This window comes from Malaclemys terrapin, chromosome 1 (genome assembly GCF_027887155.1).
Source record: "Malaclemys terrapin pileata isolate rMalTer1 chromosome 1, rMalTer1.hap1, whole genome shotgun sequence".
Classification (NCBI taxonomy): Eukaryota; Metazoa; Chordata; order Testudines; family Emydidae; genus Malaclemys; species Malaclemys terrapin.
The window spans coordinates 304,988,485-305,007,634 of NC_071505.1; the positions used below are offsets into that span (position 1 = coordinate 304,988,485).

At 46.9% G+C, this 19,150-nt stretch overlaps 1 protein-coding gene across 8 annotated transcripts in view; it reads right to left on the minus strand.

The window, feature by feature from the left end:
* The window catches only part of FRY (FRY microtubule binding protein), a 422,104-nt gene that overhangs the window by 113,255 nt on the left and 289,699 nt on the right, over positions 1-19,150 (minus strand). For all 8 annotated transcript variants that reach the window (XM_054015341.1, XM_054015336.1, XM_054015335.1 and 5 more), the window contains exons 32-35: positions 16,808-17,064; positions 16,213-16,359; positions 2,917-3,085; positions 2,059-2,149 (exon numbers count right to left, since the gene is read on the minus strand). In XM_054015341.1, the coding sequence (XP_053871316.1) occupies positions 2,059-2,149; positions 2,917-3,085; positions 16,213-16,359; positions 16,808-17,064 (664 nt within the window). The remainder of the gene's footprint in view (positions 1-2,058; positions 2,150-2,916; positions 3,086-16,212; positions 16,360-16,807; positions 17,065-19,150) is intronic.

Genomic DNA, 19,150 nt, shown 5'->3' on the forward strand with positions numbered 1-19,150 from the left:
GAAACTGTGAAATTGCTGGAAGTTACAACTGGGTCAGTTGTTCGCTCTGCCATTAAAAACCCCCCCAATTAATACAATATACCTATAAACAATTTTTGTAGGGAAAAATAAGAAGGCTACTCAAAGGCAAAGAGTTTATTTTCTTGTTGCTCACACACGGCATCTTTCAGCTCCCTATTCTGAGACCCCTATCGGCTTTGGCACACACTCTATTATATGAAGTTTTTATACCATGCTCCACAGCATGACATCTGAATGCCTAACCAAGCTTACTCTATAGAGAAAGTAAGAGATTGAGCTGAGAAAATGGCAACCTCTTATATTTATAAGATCTAACAAACAGATAGTTCAAAGTGGTTATAAACAGGGGAACTACAGGAGACGATCTCTGAGCTGATTGTTCTTGCTCATTTGAGCCCTGATCCACTGGAGGATGGCTCAGACCCTTGACTTTGAAATGATGCTAGTGGACATCAAGAACCATAAACTAACTCAATATTAATGGGGACTTCACTGACGTTATTGCAGCTCATACGTATTTCCCATCTAAAGAGAAAAGGGATTTAGTAAGGAAAAGAAAATAGACTTTTCTGTGGCAAAGGATATGGTGTACTCCTTTAACTTGTGACTCTACCGTTTTGTAATCTTCTTATATGTAAAATCATAGGGTTAGAAGGGACTGCAAAGGTCATCTAGTCTAGCCCCCTGCCAAGATGGAAGATTTGTTGTGTGTAAATCACCTAAGACAGATGGCTATCCAGCCTCCTTTTGAAAACCTCCAGCGAAGGAGCTTCTACAACCTCCCCAGGCAGTCCATTCCATTGTCCTACTTTTCTGAGAGGTAGGAAGTTTTTCCTGAGATTTAATCTAAATCTGCTATGCCGTAGTTTGAACCTATTGTCTCTTATCCTGCCCTCTATGGCAAGAGTCAACAACTTTTCTCCATCTTTTTTTATGGCAGCTATCATATCCCCCCCCAATCTCCTCTTTTCCAAACTAAACGTACCCAGTTCCTTCAGCCTTTGCTTGTATAGCTTGCATTCCATCCCTGTGATCATCTTTGTTGCTCACCTCTGAGTCCTTTCCAGTTTCTCTACATCCTTTCTATACATTGGTGACCAAAACTGGACACAGTATTCCAGCTGAGGCCTAACCAGTGCCGAGTAGAGCGGTACTATCGCCTCTCGTGACTTGCATGCTACGCCTCTGTTAATGCAACCTAAAATTGCATTTGTTTTTTATGCAACAACTTTGCAATGCTGACTCATGTTGAAGCTGTGATCTACAACAACTCCCAAATCCTTCTCAGCAGTGCTGCTGACAAGCCAGTTATCCCACATTCTGTATTTGTGCATTTGGTTTTTCTTCCCTAAGTGTAGCACCTAACATTTGTCTTTGTTGAATTTCATTTTGTTGTCTATAACCCAGTTCTCCAGTGTATCAAGATTATATACCTACAATAAGAAATGAAAGATGCAGAAGGCTGGAAATATATTAATTGACTCAGGATTGCTAGGCAGAATATTTTTCAGATGTAGAAAATGGTCCTTCCAATATCTGCCATCTCATCCTAAAAAGGAAGAGTGACACTGACCTTCTCTGCACAGTCAGGAACACTGGTCTGCACACAGATTTTCATCCTCTCTTCATGGACTAAAAGAGTATGGGATCGAACCCAATATTTTAAAAAGATTTTAAAATTCTTTTTTTCAGTAAATTCCCCCACTTCTCTTTCTCTTGTCCAGTTGGTTCCTACAACATGAGCTATGTAGCACAAATTGCTCAATTTAGGTGTCACACATACCTAGGCTGTACCTACAATATTAGGCTTATGTTACTAATCAACTGTTTGAAACAGGAGGTTCTGCAGCCTGCTTTCCTGAATGACTATTTAAAAACATTCCTCCTGGGATAAAAACAGAAAGATCATCAGCCAGTCTAGATCAGTGTGGCTCCACTGAAGTCAATGGAGCTTGGTTGATTGACATGAGCTGAAGTCAATCTGGCCCTTAAAATATTTTTTAAAAAGCGTTCATTTTGGAGAAAGAGATTACAAACCTTTCATCAGTTTCCTTCACCATCCTGCTCTCCTCTATATCAGGAAAACTGTCTTGGCCAGCTACAACAGTATTACTGCTAGAGGTAGTTCCTGTATGCGAGATGACAACAAGCACACCCATTAAATAACATCCAGTCTTTTCATGAGCTTCTTTTCTTTCATACTAAAACAACAATAAAAAACTTTACCTTTAGATTTATGTCAAAGGCCACAGTAAAATTGGTCATTATGCATATACTACACACACATTCATATCCATGCAACACGTACATGTGTTTTAGGGTCTTGTTTCACATCCTAAAAAAAGTGAGTTCTCAGAGTCTTGCATGTCCTGTACATTTGTGTTCACTGTTCCTTACCGGTTTAAAAAGAAGCAGTCAGGGTTTGGTACAGTTCATCATTTATCTGAATTGGTTCTTCTATCATTAATATTACAGAACAGTGTGCGACCAGCAATCCCATGATCACAGCAGGTATTCCCCAGCGCCCTAGTTTATTGACAAGCTAGCACCTTAACTGTGTTGCAGTCCTAGTTTTGAAAGTCTAATGCAACTTTCGGGACATGGTGGTCAAAGAGAACATGACACTATGACATACACCAGATCTCAAGCTCAGTCTCACCAACATCCTGCTGAGCTCTAGAGAAGCAGTATAGTAGGCTGCACGAGAGAGAACAACTAAATGAATCTGTCATTCAGTGCATGTGATTTGCAGAGCATGCAGCCATGCTAGTAGGTGCTGTGACTTATAGGTGTCATTATTATTTATTTGTATTACTGAACGGAACTGAACAAAGAGACTGAGACTAAAAAAAAAGGTATAAAGTCATAGCTGAAATAATAACGCTTAGCCCATACCAGAAGCAACAGCTGAGGGTTTGTTGCTGGCAGTAAAGCGGTAAAAAGGTGGATTATCACAATGCTGGACAATAGGGTTTACTGGATCGGTCTGCTGCAGTTCAAAAAGCAGCTCTTCCATTGTTTGAATAGTGTTATTCCGACACAAATATATGGCAACCTTTTTGATCTGAAGGAGAAAAAAGACATTTAGTCTCCACACAAAATAGATAAAAAAAAGACGGTTACTCACCGTTGTAACTGTTGTTCTTCGAGATGTGTTGCTCATATCCATTCCATTAGGTGTGTGCGCGCCGCGTGCACGATCGTCGGAAGATTTTCTACCCTAGCAACACCGGCGGGTCGGCTGTGGAGCCCCCTAGAGTGGTGCCTTCATGGCGCTGAATATATACCCCAGCCGACCCGGCGCCCCCTCAGTTCCTTCTTGCCGGCTACTCCGACAGTGGGGACGGGGGGCGGGTTTGGAATGGATATGAGCAACACATCTCGAAGAACAACAGTTACAACGGTGAGTAACCGTCTTTTCTTCTTCGAGTGCTTGCTCATATCCATTCCATTAGGTGACTCCCAAGCCCAACTTAGGTGGTGGGGTCGGAGTGAGACATTGCTGTGTGCAAAACCGCTGACCCGAATGCAGCATCGTCTCTGGACTGCTGCACTAGTGCATAGTGAGCTGTAAACGTGTGGACTGATGACCACACCGCCGCTCTACAAATGTCCTGTATCGGAACATGTGCCAGGAAAGCAGTCGAGGAGGCTTGGGCCCTCGTGGAGTGAGCGGTGAGGTGCGGTGCTGAGACGCCTGCCAGGTCATAGCAAGTCCGGATGCAAGACGTAATCCAGGAGGATAGGCGTTGTGAGGAGACCGGTGAGCCTTTCATTCGGTCGGCCACTGCAACGAAGAGTTGCGTCGTCTTTCTAAAGTGCTTTGTGCGGTCAATATAGAAGGCCAGGGCCCTTCGTACGTCCAGGGAATGCAAACGTTGATCCTGGCGAGTGGCATGTGGTTTGGGATAAAAGACCGGGAGAAATATGTCCTGGTTGATATGAAATGGAGAAACCACCTTAGGGAGAAAGGCAGGATGTGGACGAAGCTGCACTTTATCCTTATGGAAAACTGTATAAGGGGGCTCGGATGTAAGCGCCCTGAGTTCAGAAACGCGCCTTGCTGAGGTAATGGCTACGAGGAAGGCTGTCTTCCAGGATAGATACAAAAGTGAACAGGTGGCTAGTGGTTCAAATGGAGGACCTGTGAGTCTGGAGAGAACCAGATTAAGGTCCCACGTCGGGACGGGCTGACGCTGTTGTGGGTACATCCAGTCTAAGCCCTTGAGGAATCTAACGACCATCGGGTTAGAGAATACCGAGGACGCGAATTCCCCTGGGTGAAAGGCTGATATAGCAGCCAGGTGAACTTTGACTGAAGATATCGCCAACCCTTGCTGTTTTAGGGAGAGGAGATATTCCAAAATGAGAGGAATAGGTGCCTGCAACGGGGGCGTGGCTCGTTGTTTGCACCAACATGAGAACCGTTTCCACTTGGCCAGGTACGTGGTCCGTGTTGAGGGCTTCCTACTGCTCAGCAGAATCTGTTGGACAGAGTGCGAGCATTGCCGCTCTGCCTGGGTGAACCATGGAGCAGCCACGCTGTGAGGTGGAGTGATTGCAGGTCGGGGTGACGCAGCCGACCGTGGTCCTGAGAAATGAGATCCGGACATAATGGAAGCGGGATCGGTGTTTGAACCGAGAGTTCCAACAGTGTGGTGTACCAATGTTGTCTCGGCCACGCTGGAGCGATCAGAATTACCCGTGCCTGGTCTCTGCGCAATTTGAGCAGTACCTTGTGGACCAGAGGAAACGGAGGGAAGGCATAAAACAGGTGGTCTTTCCAGGGAAGGAGAAACGCATCCGAGAGGGAGCCCGGAGCTCGACCTTGTAGGGAGCAGAACACGTGGCACTTCCTGTTGTCTCGAGATGCAAACAGGTCTATCTGGGGAAACCCCCACCTCCGGAAGATGGAATGTATGATGTCCGGACGGATAGACCACTCGTGCGTCTGGAAGGACCTGCTGAGTCGGTCCGCTAGAGTGTTCTGGACTCCAGGGAGGAACGATGCCGTGAGATGGATTGAGTGGGCGATGCAGAAGTCCCACAGGCGAATGGCCTCTTGGCATAGAACTGACGAACGTGCTCCTCCTTGCTTGTTGATGTAAAACATGGCCGTGGTGTTGTCGATGAGAACTAACACACAACGGCCACGTAGTTGATTGAGAAATGCCTGGCACGCCAGGCGCACCGCCATCAGCTCCCGAACATTGATGTGCAGGGCTAACTGGGGTGCAGTCCACAGGCCCTGGGTATGGTGTTCGTTGAGATGGGCGCCCCAACCCAGAGATGAAGCGTCTGTGACCAGATGCAGAGAGGGTTGTGGGGCGTGAAATGGCATCCCTTCGCAGACGACATTGTGATCTAGCCACCAGGTGAGGGAGGTCAGGACCGAGTTCGGGACCGTGACCACCATGTTCAGGCTGTCCCGATGTGGACGGTATATTGATGACACCCAGGTCTGGAGTGGGCGAAGCCGAAGTCTGGCATGCCTGGTTACGTACGTGCAGGAAGCCATGTGACCCAGCAGGGTAAGGCACGACCTCACCGTGGTAGTTGGGAAGGCCTGTAGCCCTTGAATGAGGCTCGTGATGGTGCCAAAGCGGTTGTCTGGCAGGATGGCTTGTGCACGTCTGGAGTCTAGAACTGCGCCGATGAAATCTATTCTCTGGGTAGGTTCTAGAGTGGATTTGTCCTTGTTGAGTAGGATGCCCAACTCGTTGAATGTGTGCACTATTCTGTGGACGTGAGCTTGAACTTGCTCTTTGGTGCGACCGCGTACCAGCCAGTCGTCTAGGTACGGGAACACCTGTATCTCCTGCCGACGAAGGTACGCTGCCACGACAGCCATACATTTCGTGAACACTCTTGGGGCCGAGGATAGGCCGAAAGGAAGGACTGCAAATTGGTAGTGCACCGTGTTTACCACGAATCGCAGGAAGCGTCTGTGAGGTGGGTAAATTGAGATATGAAAGTATGCGTCTTTCATGTCGAGGGCGGCGAACCAGTCTCCAGGATCGAGGGAAGGGATAATGGCCCCCAAAGAGATCATGCGGAACTTCAACTTTACTACGAATTTGTTGAGTCCGCGCAAGTCCAAGATGGGCCGCAGACCTCCTTTGGACTTGGGGATCAGGAAGTAACGGGAATAAAATCCCCTGCCCCTTAACTCTATCGGAACCTCCTCTATGGCCCCCATGGCCAGGAGCGTAGAAACCTCCTGTATAAGAAGTTGCTCGTGAGAAGGGTCCCTGAAGAGGGACGGGGAAGGGGGGTGGGAGGGGGGAATAGAAGAAAACTGGATAGCGTATCCCTTCTCCACCGTGCGGAGGACCCAGCGGTCCGAAGTTATAAGGGACCAAGCACGGTGGAAGTGGGAGAGGCGATCCCGGAAGGAGGGGGCTGGATCCTGGGGGATGACTGGGGCGCCGTCCTCGACCGCACCTTCAAAAGTTCTGCCTGGGGCCTGAAGGTGGTCTAGGTGGCCCTTGGTTTTGGCCGGGTTGAGGGCCGGTCCACCTTCTTCTACCACCTCGCCCTCGCCTCCGGGTCGAGTCCTGTCTCTGACGAGGCGGGGGGGGGTAGAAGCGCTGAGGCTGCGGCCTAAATGGTCTGCGCTGAGGGCCCACAACATGCATCCCCAGGGAGCGCATGATTGTTCTCGAGTCCTTGAGGCTCTGCAGGCGAGAGTCCGTCTTGTCCGAGAACAATCCATGTCCCTCAAAGGGCAGATCCTGTAGGGTTTGCTGCAGCTCCGGAGGCAAACCCGAAACCTGAAGCCAGGAGATCCTGCGCATAGCGATACCCGAAGCCAGGGTCCTCGCAGCTGAGTCTGCTATGTCCAAGGAGGCCTGCAAGGAGGTCCGAGCCACCTTCTTACCCTCCTCTACCATGGCTCCAAACTCCTCCCTGGACTCTTGGGGAATCAACTCCTTAAACTTCCCCATAGAGTTCCAGGAGTTAAAATTGTAACGGCTCAGTAGCGCCTGTTGGTTCGCCGCTCTAAGTTGCAGCCCTCTGGCTGAGTAAACCTTACGGCCAAACAAATCGAGCCGCTTAGCCTCTTTTGATTTAGGCGCTGCAGCCTGCTGGCCGTGGCGCTCTCGTGCGTTCACTGATGCCACCACCAGTGAACACGGTTGGGGGTGGTTATACAAGTACCCGTAGTCCTTAGACGGGACAAAGTATTTCCTTTCCACCCCTCTCGCTGTGGGTGGGATAGAGGCAGGAGTTTGCCATATCGTATCCGCATTCGTTTGAATCGTGCGGATCAGGGGTAACGCCACCCTCGATGGGGCATCCGCTCCAAGGATATTCACGATCGGGTCGTGCACCTCCACTATCTCCTCCGCCTGCAGGTCCATATTACGGGCCATCCTGCGCAGAAGATCCTGGTGAGCCCGAAGATCTATTGGAGGTGGGCCTGTGCACGATGTGCCCGCCACTGCCTCATCCGGAGAAGAAGAGGAAGATGCCTCCGGTGGAACAGGATCCAAGGGCTGGTCCTGGTCTCCCTGTTCCTGGGCTGGAGCATCACCTGTGCCTGGGTCCAGGGCGTCAGGTGGTGCGGACCCAGAAGCCTCCATGCCCCCTGGCGGAGGCCGAGAAATGGTGGACTCCGGGGCCCCTCTGATGGAGTGACCGGAGCGAGAGGTCGAAGCAATTGGAGCCCCTTGCGCCTGATGGTACGCCCACGGGGTCCAAAACGACCAGTGAGATGGGCCATGAGAATGGTCCCCTGTCGTGTCCTGCCAATGTCCCAAGTCCTGTTCCTCGGCTTGCCCCTGAGGGGGGTATGCCGATCTCGAGAGGTCCTCCGAGGAGTGGGACACCGATCTCGATGGCCACGGCGGTGCCGAGAGCGTCGAGACGATTCCCATTGGCTGCGGTGCCGCACGGTGCCGGTCCGGAGATGATCTATCTCTACGCGGTGCCGGCGATCGGTGCCGGGACCGCGACCGGTGCCGATGACCTCGTCGGTGCCGGGAGTCGGATCTGGACCTCGACGAGGACCTGGAGTATGCCCGGTGCTGGGAGCGGCCTCTCGACGTCGAGCGTCGACCGTAGCGGTGCCGAGAACTACGTCTCGACGTTGATCGGTGCCGACGATCATAGCGGTGCCGAGACGTAGAGCGGTGCCGCGAAGAAGATCTTGGCCGCGAGTACGACCGGTGCCGAGGCGATATTCGGTGCCGGGACTGCGAGCGGCGTGGGGACCTGCTTCGGGACCTGGATCGGTGCCGAGGTTCCAGCCCTTGCGATGGAGGGCGCATCAAGGCAGGTTTCCCCCTCGACTGGACCGGGCGAGTCAACGGTGCAGTCGGTGCCGGTGGTTGAGGCGGTGCCGGCTCCGTGAGAGCTATTAAGTCTCTCGCCGCCGCGAAGGTCTCTGGAGTCGACGGGAGGCACTGTATCACCGCCGGTCTCGGTGGAGACGCTATCTGCACCGGACTCAACGGCCTCGGCGCCGGAGTCGACGGTGCTGGAGGCACCTGTTTCCGGTGCTCCACCGGCGGACGTGGCTCTACCCCCGGCACTGGGGGAGCCGGCGTCTTCGGCACGGATGTCCCCGTCTTATGGGCTTTTTTATGCCCCGGGGATAATGACCGGCGCCGAGGCACTGCTTGCGGTGCCGACGAGGTCCGGTGCCGGGGAGGCTTGTCTGACGCCACTCGCGTGGTCGTCATAGCCGGTGCCGCCGGGGCACTGTGCACCGAGGTGCTAGGTGCCGGGGCCTGACTTGTAGATGGAGCGTCCGGACTAAGTGCCGCCTCCATCAGGAGTTGCCGGAGCCGAAAGTCCCGCTCTTTCTTGGTCCTTGGTCTGAAGGCCTTACAGATCTTGCACTTATCTGTTTGGTGGGACTCTCCCAGGCACTTCAGACAGGAGTCGTGCGGGTCGCTCGTGGGCATAGGTTTAGCGCAGGAGGCGCACTGCTTGAAGCCGGGAGCTCTGGGCATGAGCCCGGGCCCGCGGCCGGGGGAGAAAGGGGGCGACGACCCCCTTAGTCCCCTGGACTATTATAACAAAACTAACAACTTTAAACTATTTAACTATTAAACTACAAACACTAGAACTATAACTATAACTACAACTGCGAATAACTAACAAAGCTAGGGAGAGTGGAGGACAGCTATGCCGCGCTCCACAGTTCCAACGACCGTCAGGGGCGGTAAGAAGGAACTGAGGGGGCGCCGGGTCGGCTGGGGTATATATTCAGCGCCATGAAGGCGCCACTCTAGGGGGCTCCACAGCCGACCCGCCGGTGTTGCTAGGGTAGAAAATCTTCCGACGATCGTGCACGCGGCGCGCACACACCTAATGGAATGGATATGAGCAAGCACTCGAAGAAGAACTAGAATGATTCACACAATAAAAACATATTACTTTGCAATAACTAAAAGGCTAAAATGCATATATTACTGTTGAAAAAGACACCAGAACAATGTAACTGAATTAACCGTACTCATATTAATACGAATACAACTCCCTTTTGATTTCAACATACTTTCTCTTAAAAACAAATCTCTGATCTGGTTGCTCAAAATTTGGTTATTATTCTCCATAAGCCAACATTTTTAATATTCAGAATGTAATTTAAAACTCTGAAACTCACATTACTAGCATTACTAGTGAATCATATTCAGGGGGGTTAATCTTTTGATTACATGAATACTCTTCAAGGTAAAGCTTGCCATACTTCATAGGGCGAAAGTTCCAAAATGAAAACCAGGGGTCCACGCATAATTTCATGCGTACATTTATGCATGCAATTGTATGTGAAAGTCAGGTAATTGCACACACAAATGGTAGGTAAGGATCCAGCTAGCCATTTACACATGTAATGACAGTCAAAGATATTTTCAGAAGTCTTGAAAATACATATCTACATAGGTAAACAAGCTATCACAGTAAAGTCAATAATGTGTACCATGCTGAGACTACTCCTATTGAAGTGAATGGCAAAATTCTCACATTTGTTATTTTCTATTTATTTTAGTTTCTTTTTTAACTTTAGAGAAAATGTACACATTTAAAGACTATGCTAAAGTAACTGAAAAAATGTGCTTGTTGTATGTCACTGTGAGATATTGTAGGAGTTTCTAAAAAGCATATGCTCTTCACTAATCATTTGTACTATGATTAGAGATGGGCAACACCTTACCTATAAACCGTGCACAGCACCCTCTAAAGCCAGGGGAGCAGAGCAGTTCATGTGGATGCACTAAGAAAACAACACTTAAAAGAAAAAGAAATAAAAAAAGACCAGCCAGACACCTTTAAGCAATCTTGGCCTCTTTAAAAAAGCCAGCCAATAAAGTGTTAGAGGCATAAATTATAAATAAATAAATGGAGATATCCTATCTCCTAGAACTGGAAGGGATGTTGAAAGGTCATCAAGTCCAGCCCCCTGCCTTCACTAGCAGGACCAAGTACTGATTTTGCCCCAGATCCCTAAGTGGCCTCCTCAAGGATTGAACTCACAACCCTGGGTTTAGCATGCCAATGTGCAAACCACTGAACTACCCCTGCCTTGCCTTGCCTTGCCTTGTGCCCATTGAGCCAGAACATATGGCTGAAGGCAGGAAGCAGCTGGTGTGGACCAGAGGCACGCTGATTCCAAAACAGAGAAAGGTAAAGACGAATAGTTAATCTTGCAGCAATATGGCCTTTTGGATTCTGCAAGCCAGAATGCTGTGGATAATTTGTTGGTATTATCTTTAGTTGCTAATTATTTTGCTCTCTGCCATAGACGATGCATAGGAAGGGCATGTGGGGTCAAGTGCCCCCGCCCACAGATTTCTGCTTGGCCTACCAGGGCGGGAGAGGGGCTCTGTCCTTCTCCCATTGCGCCTGCCCCCTGGCACATTCGGCCTCTGTCCCTGGCAGCCAGGCCTAGGCAGGGAGCAGAAGGGGGGGACCAGACATTTCTCACGCCTGCCACTCTGGTTCGCTGCTGTGTGCAGTGTAGTGGCTGCTTGAGAGACAGCCTCGCTGGGGAAGTGGCAGCGGCGGCAGGAGGTCACCCCCAGCTTGAGCCCGGTGGCTGGGGACAGGGGCTGAGTGAACTGCAGTCCCCTTTCCCCCCGGCACATTTCCAGCTCACTTGGCTCCTGTCCCTGGCGGCTGGGCCTGGGTGTGGGGCAGCCCACCGCCACCATCTCTACAACCAGGCTCTCTCAGGCAGCTGCCTGGAGTGGCCAGTTTCAGCTTCGTGAGAAGCAGCTCTGTACTGCTCCTCGCCAGGCTGCCAGGGAGAGCAGAGCTCAATGTGCCGGGATAGGTGGGAGGGGAAAGTGCAGCAGGAGAAGGACAGAGCACCAACCCCCTGCAGGTAACTCTGATGGGAAAGGGAGAGCACTGGGCACAGGGCAGGGCACAGGGCGGGGAGAGTCACTGGGCAGAGGAGACACATGGGGTGGTCATGTGTCCTTTCCTTTAGATTGTGCTCCCCCCCACCAGTATGGGGAGGCATGACTCATCTATGCTCTCTGAAGTAAATATATTGTGTTCTCCTTGTTTCTAACTAGGATAGGGGTGAGTGGCATACTATTGCCATTTCAGGTCTAATTTGGATACAACAAATCTGAGTAGCTACAGGTTTTAACAAGCAATTGTCCTCCAGGGGTTTATTTCTCCTCCTTGGCTGCCACCATCCTTACTGTCTCTCTCTTTAGCAGCAAACTCACTCACCCAAATCTAGAATGCTGCTTTAGGAGCATTTAACTTTTTTTTTTAAACATTAAAAATGTTCAGCTCTCGGACCACATGTAGAAGAACAGGAGGAATGCTGATATCCCTATTTCTACGACCTGCTCCACATGTGCTAGTCTGGGGGGCTAGGGGCGCTGCAGGTGCTTGGGGAGGGGGGCGTCCAAGGACCCGCGCTGGTGCTTGGGGAGGCAGACAGCAGCATGTGGCCTGGGATCCCCACTATTGCTGGGAAGGGAGGGGGTTTGGCAGGGCTGGCAGGCTCCCTACTTGGTTCTGCACGACTCCCCAGAAGTGGTGACATGTCCCTCGGCTCCTAGGCATGCTGTGCCCGTCCTGAGCGCTGACTCCACAGCTCCCATTGGCCGGGAACTGCGACCAAAAGAAGCTGTGGGGGCAGCGCCTGCGGATGGAGGCAGCGCACAGAGCTGCCTGGCCAAGCCTCCACCTAGGAGCTGAGGGACATGTCGCTGATTCCGGGGAGCCCCCCGAGGTAAGCGCCACTTGAGCCCTCTCCCTCTCCCATGCCCCAACCACCTGCCCCAGCCCTGAGCCCCCTCACACACCCAAACTCCTGCTGCTGCTAGGAGGAGGGGGCATGGTGGCCTGAGACTGCCCCAGTAGCATCCAGTACAGCTGGCCCAGGGGCTGCCCGAGCTGCTCAGGCGGCCCCCGGGCCAGCCACACCAGCTGCTGCAGAAGTCCTGGAGGTCCCGGAAAGTCACGGAGTCTGTGACTTCTGTGATAGAGTCGCAGCCTTAATCATAAGGCTCCTATCATGGCAAAGTTGAGGAAAGACAGAAAGATGCCTTTGTTCTTTTAACTTTATGTTACAAAAAGCAGCACTGGAGGAAGAACTATATTCCAGTTTTTTGTGAAGAAGCGATAAATAGTGTTTGAATATATTACATTACTTCCCTTTTCTAAATGTTCATGGCTACTGCTGAAGTTTTGTGGGGGGTTTGTTTTGCATCTCCACATAAGAGTATATTCTCTAAACCGCCTATTTTTATAATCATTTTTAATTTTATGACTGCATTTTTTTTATCAGATTTCTCTTAAACAGGCCTTACATGTTTCTCCCATTGTTATATATGAACAAACAATACCTACATTTCATTGCATATAGGCATTGCTGTTTTAATACAAACTCTGAATGTATACATCTGTGTCTATTACTCCTGGGGGAATTCTGCACCACTGCGTGATGCAGAATTTGCGCAGGATTAATGTTATGCACAGAATTTCATTTTTTTCCCTGCAGATTTGGTGCTGCAGAGCTGCTTGCCACCACCAAGGGCTGCTGGAACCAGCAGAGTTAGGCTCCCCAGCTCACAAATAGAGGACACTGCTGATTGGAAGGGGATGGGGAGAGGGTGCTGGAGGGTTCCTGACAGCTGCGGTTCCCAGCACGTCCTGAAGGGAGGAGGCTGTGTGAAGGAAACTCCATACAAGCCCCATCTGACCAGCATCAGGCTGTTTCTTCCTCTAGATTCCTGGGCTCTGGGGGGGAGGAGGGGAGGGTGTTTGGCCCAGCGGCTGGACTCTGGAGGGGAGAGGATGTGGGTGTCTGGGCTGGGGAGCCCCGCACAGCTCCCTCCAACCCCTCGCAGTACACACACACTGCTCCACCACTCTTCAACTGTATTCCCCCCTCCAGTTCCCTCTATGCCTTCCCCTTCTCTTGGCAGTGTCATTTGTTTGGGAATCTATATATGGTAACCCTATGGGGTCAGGGCAAAAAAATTAGAATCGACCAAAAGACCAGAGGGACAGAGTTTTCCCCGATGTGCCTAGCTGGCATGTGTGACACACCCAGACTGAGGCATCCAACAAAAGCATAACAGAGAAACAGGAACTGGGTTGTCATAGAGGTTTTTTTAACTCTCTGCTCCTGGGGGAATCTTTTTTGTTGTCTGTATTGCTACAGACATGCTTGCTGACAGGTATTTTGAAATAAATTACCAAAATAACTGAAACTGGAGTGATTATATTGTGTTATTTTGACAAATAAAATATGCAGAATTTTGCAAAATTATAAAATACTGTGTGCACTTTTAAACATTTTTTTGGCACACCATTTTTAATTTTTTGGGGCAGAATTCCCCCAGGAGTAGTATTTGTATATTTCTCTATGAGCATATAACCTCTGTGAGAGTGTGTGGGGATATATGCCTCCTCTGGATTTCTTGGCTATGAAATACAAATAAAGCATAAACAAAAACAGTGAATTACTTAATGGTAATAACTTGCCATCACTGACCTCTGTAAATAAGCTATTTGAGCTAAAGGAAAAAGTCAGTTCCAGAAAACAAAGCATGACAGAAGTTACTAGATGGGGGCTTTAATTGCTTTACATACAGTTTCAAGAGAAAGTAACAGGTATCCTATGCACTTTGGATACAAATTCAAACTAAAGCATATCTTTTCTTGGGCTGACAAAACCTAAAACACACCTGTGCTTTTGACCATCTTTAGCAGCATTATGTAGACACAGACTGGAGAAGCACAAAAGGCATTTCAATAGCTCAGGTAGCAAAGAATGTTTTCTGAAATGGCTAGCACTGCCTTAATAAAATCAACCAGATTACTGTAACAGTCCTGCCTCTAGTCTACCCTCAGTTCCCAGCATTTTCTGTCATAGAACCATAGGGTTAGAAGGGGTTGCAGGGGTCATCTAGTCTAAACCCCTGCCAAGATGCAGGATTTGTCATGTCTAAATCATCAAAGACAGATGTCTATCCAGCCTCCTCTTGAAAACCTCCAGTGAAGGAGATTCCACAACTCCTGTCAACTCAACTGACCTTGATGTTCCTTTTGGGCCTGTTTCAAAGCCTATTAAAGTCAATAAAAAAACTCTCACTGACTTCAATGTGTTTTGGATCAGGCCCTTTGTCTCCTTCTCTCATAAGCTTTGCACCTTTTCCCATACCAACCTTTTAAACCTGAAATATTTTTCCTGACCAGGAGCACCACATTATCCTCCTTCAATTTTTTCTTCTTTGGATTAGCTTTCTTGCACTAACAACCATCCAGCTTTCATTGCACAAAGACAGAGTCCACAATTTTAATATATTAAATTAAAAAATAAAAGGGAACCAAAAAGATGTATATGTAATAATGAGGACATCTTGTGATCCTCTATTGTCTTCCCACAAACTCTCCCCCATCCTTTGTTTTCCTTACTCTGTTATGGGTGGTAAACTCCTCAGGGCATACCTGTCATTTTAAACTGTTTATAAAGAACCATGCACACCTGTGATGCTATTAACTAACGTAATCATTGTAATGACAGATTCTGATTTTCTTAGTATGGGAACTACTAGGGACAGTCAAATAAGAAACTAATTCTGCTGAAAAAAGTAAAAAGCACTAAATTTTGATTCAGTTTCTCCCAACCACTGAAGAGCCAGACAGAAGTGGAGCTATATTACTTCACTCAGAAAAAAAACTGTTTTATTCTAACGGCAGCAACAGCAGCAATATATTGTACAACTTGACTCACATACAAGAAGGAACAGTTATGTAACCAATGACAGCTATGTGGGGAACAAAAAGAAATAAGCTGACATGCTAAACTTTACAATTTCCACTAGTGTTTAAGTTGACATCCTGAATTGCACCATAGATGACTGATATAAGGTTCTGACTCAGCAAAGCCCTTAAGCACATGCTTAAGTTCAATTGACTAAAAGGAATCTTTAACACTTTCTTAAGTGCAATGCAATGGGATTTTTGAAAATGCTTAAAAGGAGTTAGGCACCCAACTCCCATTGACATACACTTTTCAAAATCCTAGCCTTGTTAAAGAAGGATGGACTTCAGCATATGTCTAAAGATAAACATATTCTTGGTGCTTTCCTGAATTGGAGCTAAATCCTTAAAACTCACACACACTAATACTGGAGATAGCATGAATATATTATCCTGTTCCTTGTATAACTTTTCATTGTTTTAAACCCTTACAAAATTTAGCATACAGGTTGTCTAAACTAGCTGCCTGCTGGGGAAAGTTCAAGGCACTTAATATTTTTAACTTAGTTAATTTTTCATGCAAGTTATTTAAACTTGGAAGAGTTCCTTTCTATCATGTTCATAACATTTTGTATGTATACAATGAGTATCTGTTGTGTAACTTCGATACTGAAAAATGGTTCTGATGTTTGTTCACAATGATTTCAGCAATTAGTGGCTAGCCACTGTTACTGTTGCATTATTCCGGGGCGCTGACAAAACTGAACTTAGACAAAACTGCTATTTTTACTGGTGGAGCTTACCCCTGCTTGAAACCAAGTAAGCTCCACTGGTGCAAAGAGAGGCTCTGATGGCACATTTTATCTGTTTGCCTTCAACACCTGGGCTCGTTTACTTTTCCCAACTGACCTAATTTCAGAAGAAATTCATTTTCTACAAATGCTGTTTTCTTCCTTAAAAATACAATGCAACCAACAGCAAATAAAACAAAACACAAACACTTACATAAGGTAAAAGGATGGTATCACTGCTAACCCCACACAAGCTAATTAGAAATTGCAGTGTTATTCTAAGGTTGTTGCTCCATTTCTCATTGTTGGCCAAGGCATTCCAGACATTTTCCATCTCTAGCCCAGGAACTTCATCTCCATACTGTAAAGAGGCACACAGATGGAATTTTTGAAAAGGTGCACTAAACATATAATTAATTTAGACATTTAGAAGAGAAACTAAAGGTATGTTATTTTACAACATCAGCTCATGCAAAATCAATAGCAAAACACAGTAACAAGATGTAGAGTACAATTTTCAAAAGCAACTAAGAGATTCAGAAGCCTACAAACCAGTCAGAAGTGAAATGGCATTTCAATGGGACTTGGGCTCCTAAGTCACGTAGAAACTTGTACAATTTTTTACTCAGAATGAAATTCACATTTAGACAGAGAAACATGAGCATTTGTGCTCATGCAAAATGTCAAATATCAACGGGAAGAATTCTAGACACACTTTTGTTTTTGAGTTTGCACTATGCAACTCAATTATTTTTGAATTTTTTAAAAATATCATAGCCTGAATATTTCAGAAAACAGTTTTGCTTTACCTTAGCTGTCATATACATGAGATTATTAAGCACCAACGATGTGGCCTCCGGAGAGCCCCATCCATTTCCTTTCAGTCCATATGTGACAGCTATTTCCCCTTCCTTGTCCTTTATTTCATCCTCTGGGGTGCTAGGGCTTGAACCTGGGAGAAGAAGTCTGCTGTCTACAAGTTCGATGTTATGAAGCCATGGTAGCAGATAGGTAAGCATGATCTGTCTCCCATTTGGATGGGTTGTTGGGAATCGTTGACTTACCTCTAAAATAGTAAGCATTAAAAAGCATCATTAGTCTATAAAGATAAGTAGAAGTATACTGAAAAAATTACACACTTAGCAAGTCTGATTGTTTCTGTTTTGCCACCCGATGACCTTAATCTTGCAAGCTAAGGGAATATTATCAAAGCACAAAAGCAAATATTTAAGTATTGGCAGGAGGAACATACATTAATTTGGTGTAAGCTACTAGTAAGCAATGTGTCAGAGATCTTAAGTGCAAAATAACTGAGGTAAGAATTTTGAATTTAGAAATATAAATTAAGAAGCGTGTTCAAGACATGCCCTATTATAGATTGCTGTGTACCAACACACTCAGCTAAATGTTTGCGAACACAAAAAAAATAGGGCAGATTTGACTAAATTATTCTAGAATTTTAAAAGCTTTTGGAGAATTATGGAAAATTTTCAGTAGTGTTCTGTAAATATTTATAGTATTCTGATATCTGGTTATAACTGTTGCATAAACATCTACATTTCCTAACTGTGGCCTAAATCTCAAGGCATTTACATACATTGACTGTATAAAAACACATGTGGTTATCACTAAGCATTATTCATATCAATGATATTATTTCTATAGTAACTAGTATATTTCAAAAAGAAAACTAGAAGAAGATAACAACAACAAAGATAAGGCCTAAACAAAATACATAATAGAAAAAAATACATGTCTTCAGAATACAATATAAATAGGGCTCCTGCCAAATTCATGGTCCATTTTAGTCAATTTCATGGTCATAGGATTTTTAAAATAATAAATGTCATGATTTCAGCTAATTTCACAGTGTTGTAATTGTAGGGGTCCTGACACAAAAAGGAGTTTAGGGGGAAGGGGGGTTTGCAAGGTTATTGTAGGGGGGGTTGCGGTACTGCTATCCTTACTTCTGAACCGCTGCTGGCAGTGGTGCTGCCTTCAGAGCTGGGCAGATGGAGAGCGGCGGTTGCTGGCCATGAGCCTAGCTCTGAAGGTAGAGCTGCTGCCAGCAGCAGCGCAGAAGTAAGGATGGCATGGTATGGTATTGCCACCCTTACTTCTGTGGTGCTGCTGGTGAGGCGCTACCTTCAGAACTGGGTGCCCGGCCAACAGCCGTTGTTCTCTGGCTGCCCAGCTCTGAAGGCAGCGCAGAAGTAAGGGTGGCAATACTGCAACCCCCATAAAATAGCCTTGTGACACCCCTGCAACTTCATTTTGGGCCAGGACCCCCCCAATTTGAGAAATGCTGGTCTCCCCCGTGAAGTCTGTATAGTATAGGGTAAAAGCACACAACGGACCAGATTTCACGGTCTATGATACGTTTTTCATGGCTGTGAATTTGGTAGGGCCCTAAATATAAAGTTTTAATTCCTTATCTGTGAAGACCTATTTAATTCACAAATGACTGAGTATTGTGGACATACTTTTTATGAAATAGTATTAGTGTTCTATAAAGTATGTGTGAGTGCATATTATAGACAAATAAACAATACACATAAACACAAAATGTATGCCATTAAAAAGTCATAATTTATTAATAAGTAAATATGACCCTGTGGTTAAGGCACTGGACTGGGGGGATTCAGGAGTCATGCCATAGATTTCCTGTGTGACCTTAGGTAAGCCACTTACTTTCTCTGTGCCACAATTCTCTACCTAAAAAATGAGAAAATAATACTTGTTTCTCCCACCACAGTCCATCTTGTCTTGTAAACTCTTATGAGGAGGGATTGCCTCTTGCAATGTTCTGTACAGGGTGTAGGTCTGAACAAAGGGGCCCTGATCTCAACTGGGGGCTCTAAGCATCACAAGAATGACTCCATTAATGACTGCTTCTTGAAGCAGCTAGCCCTGGAACTCACAAGGGGAGGCAATTCTTGATTTAGTCCTAAGTGGCATACAGGATTTGGTCCAAGAAATGAAAATAGCTCAACTGCTTGCTCATAGCGACCATAATGTAATTAAATTTAACATCCTTGTGGGGAGGGAAATACCAAAGGAACCCATCACAGTAGAATTTAACTTCAGAAAGGGAAACTACACAAAAATGAAGAGGCTGGTTAAATGAAAATTAAAAGGAACAGTCACAAGAG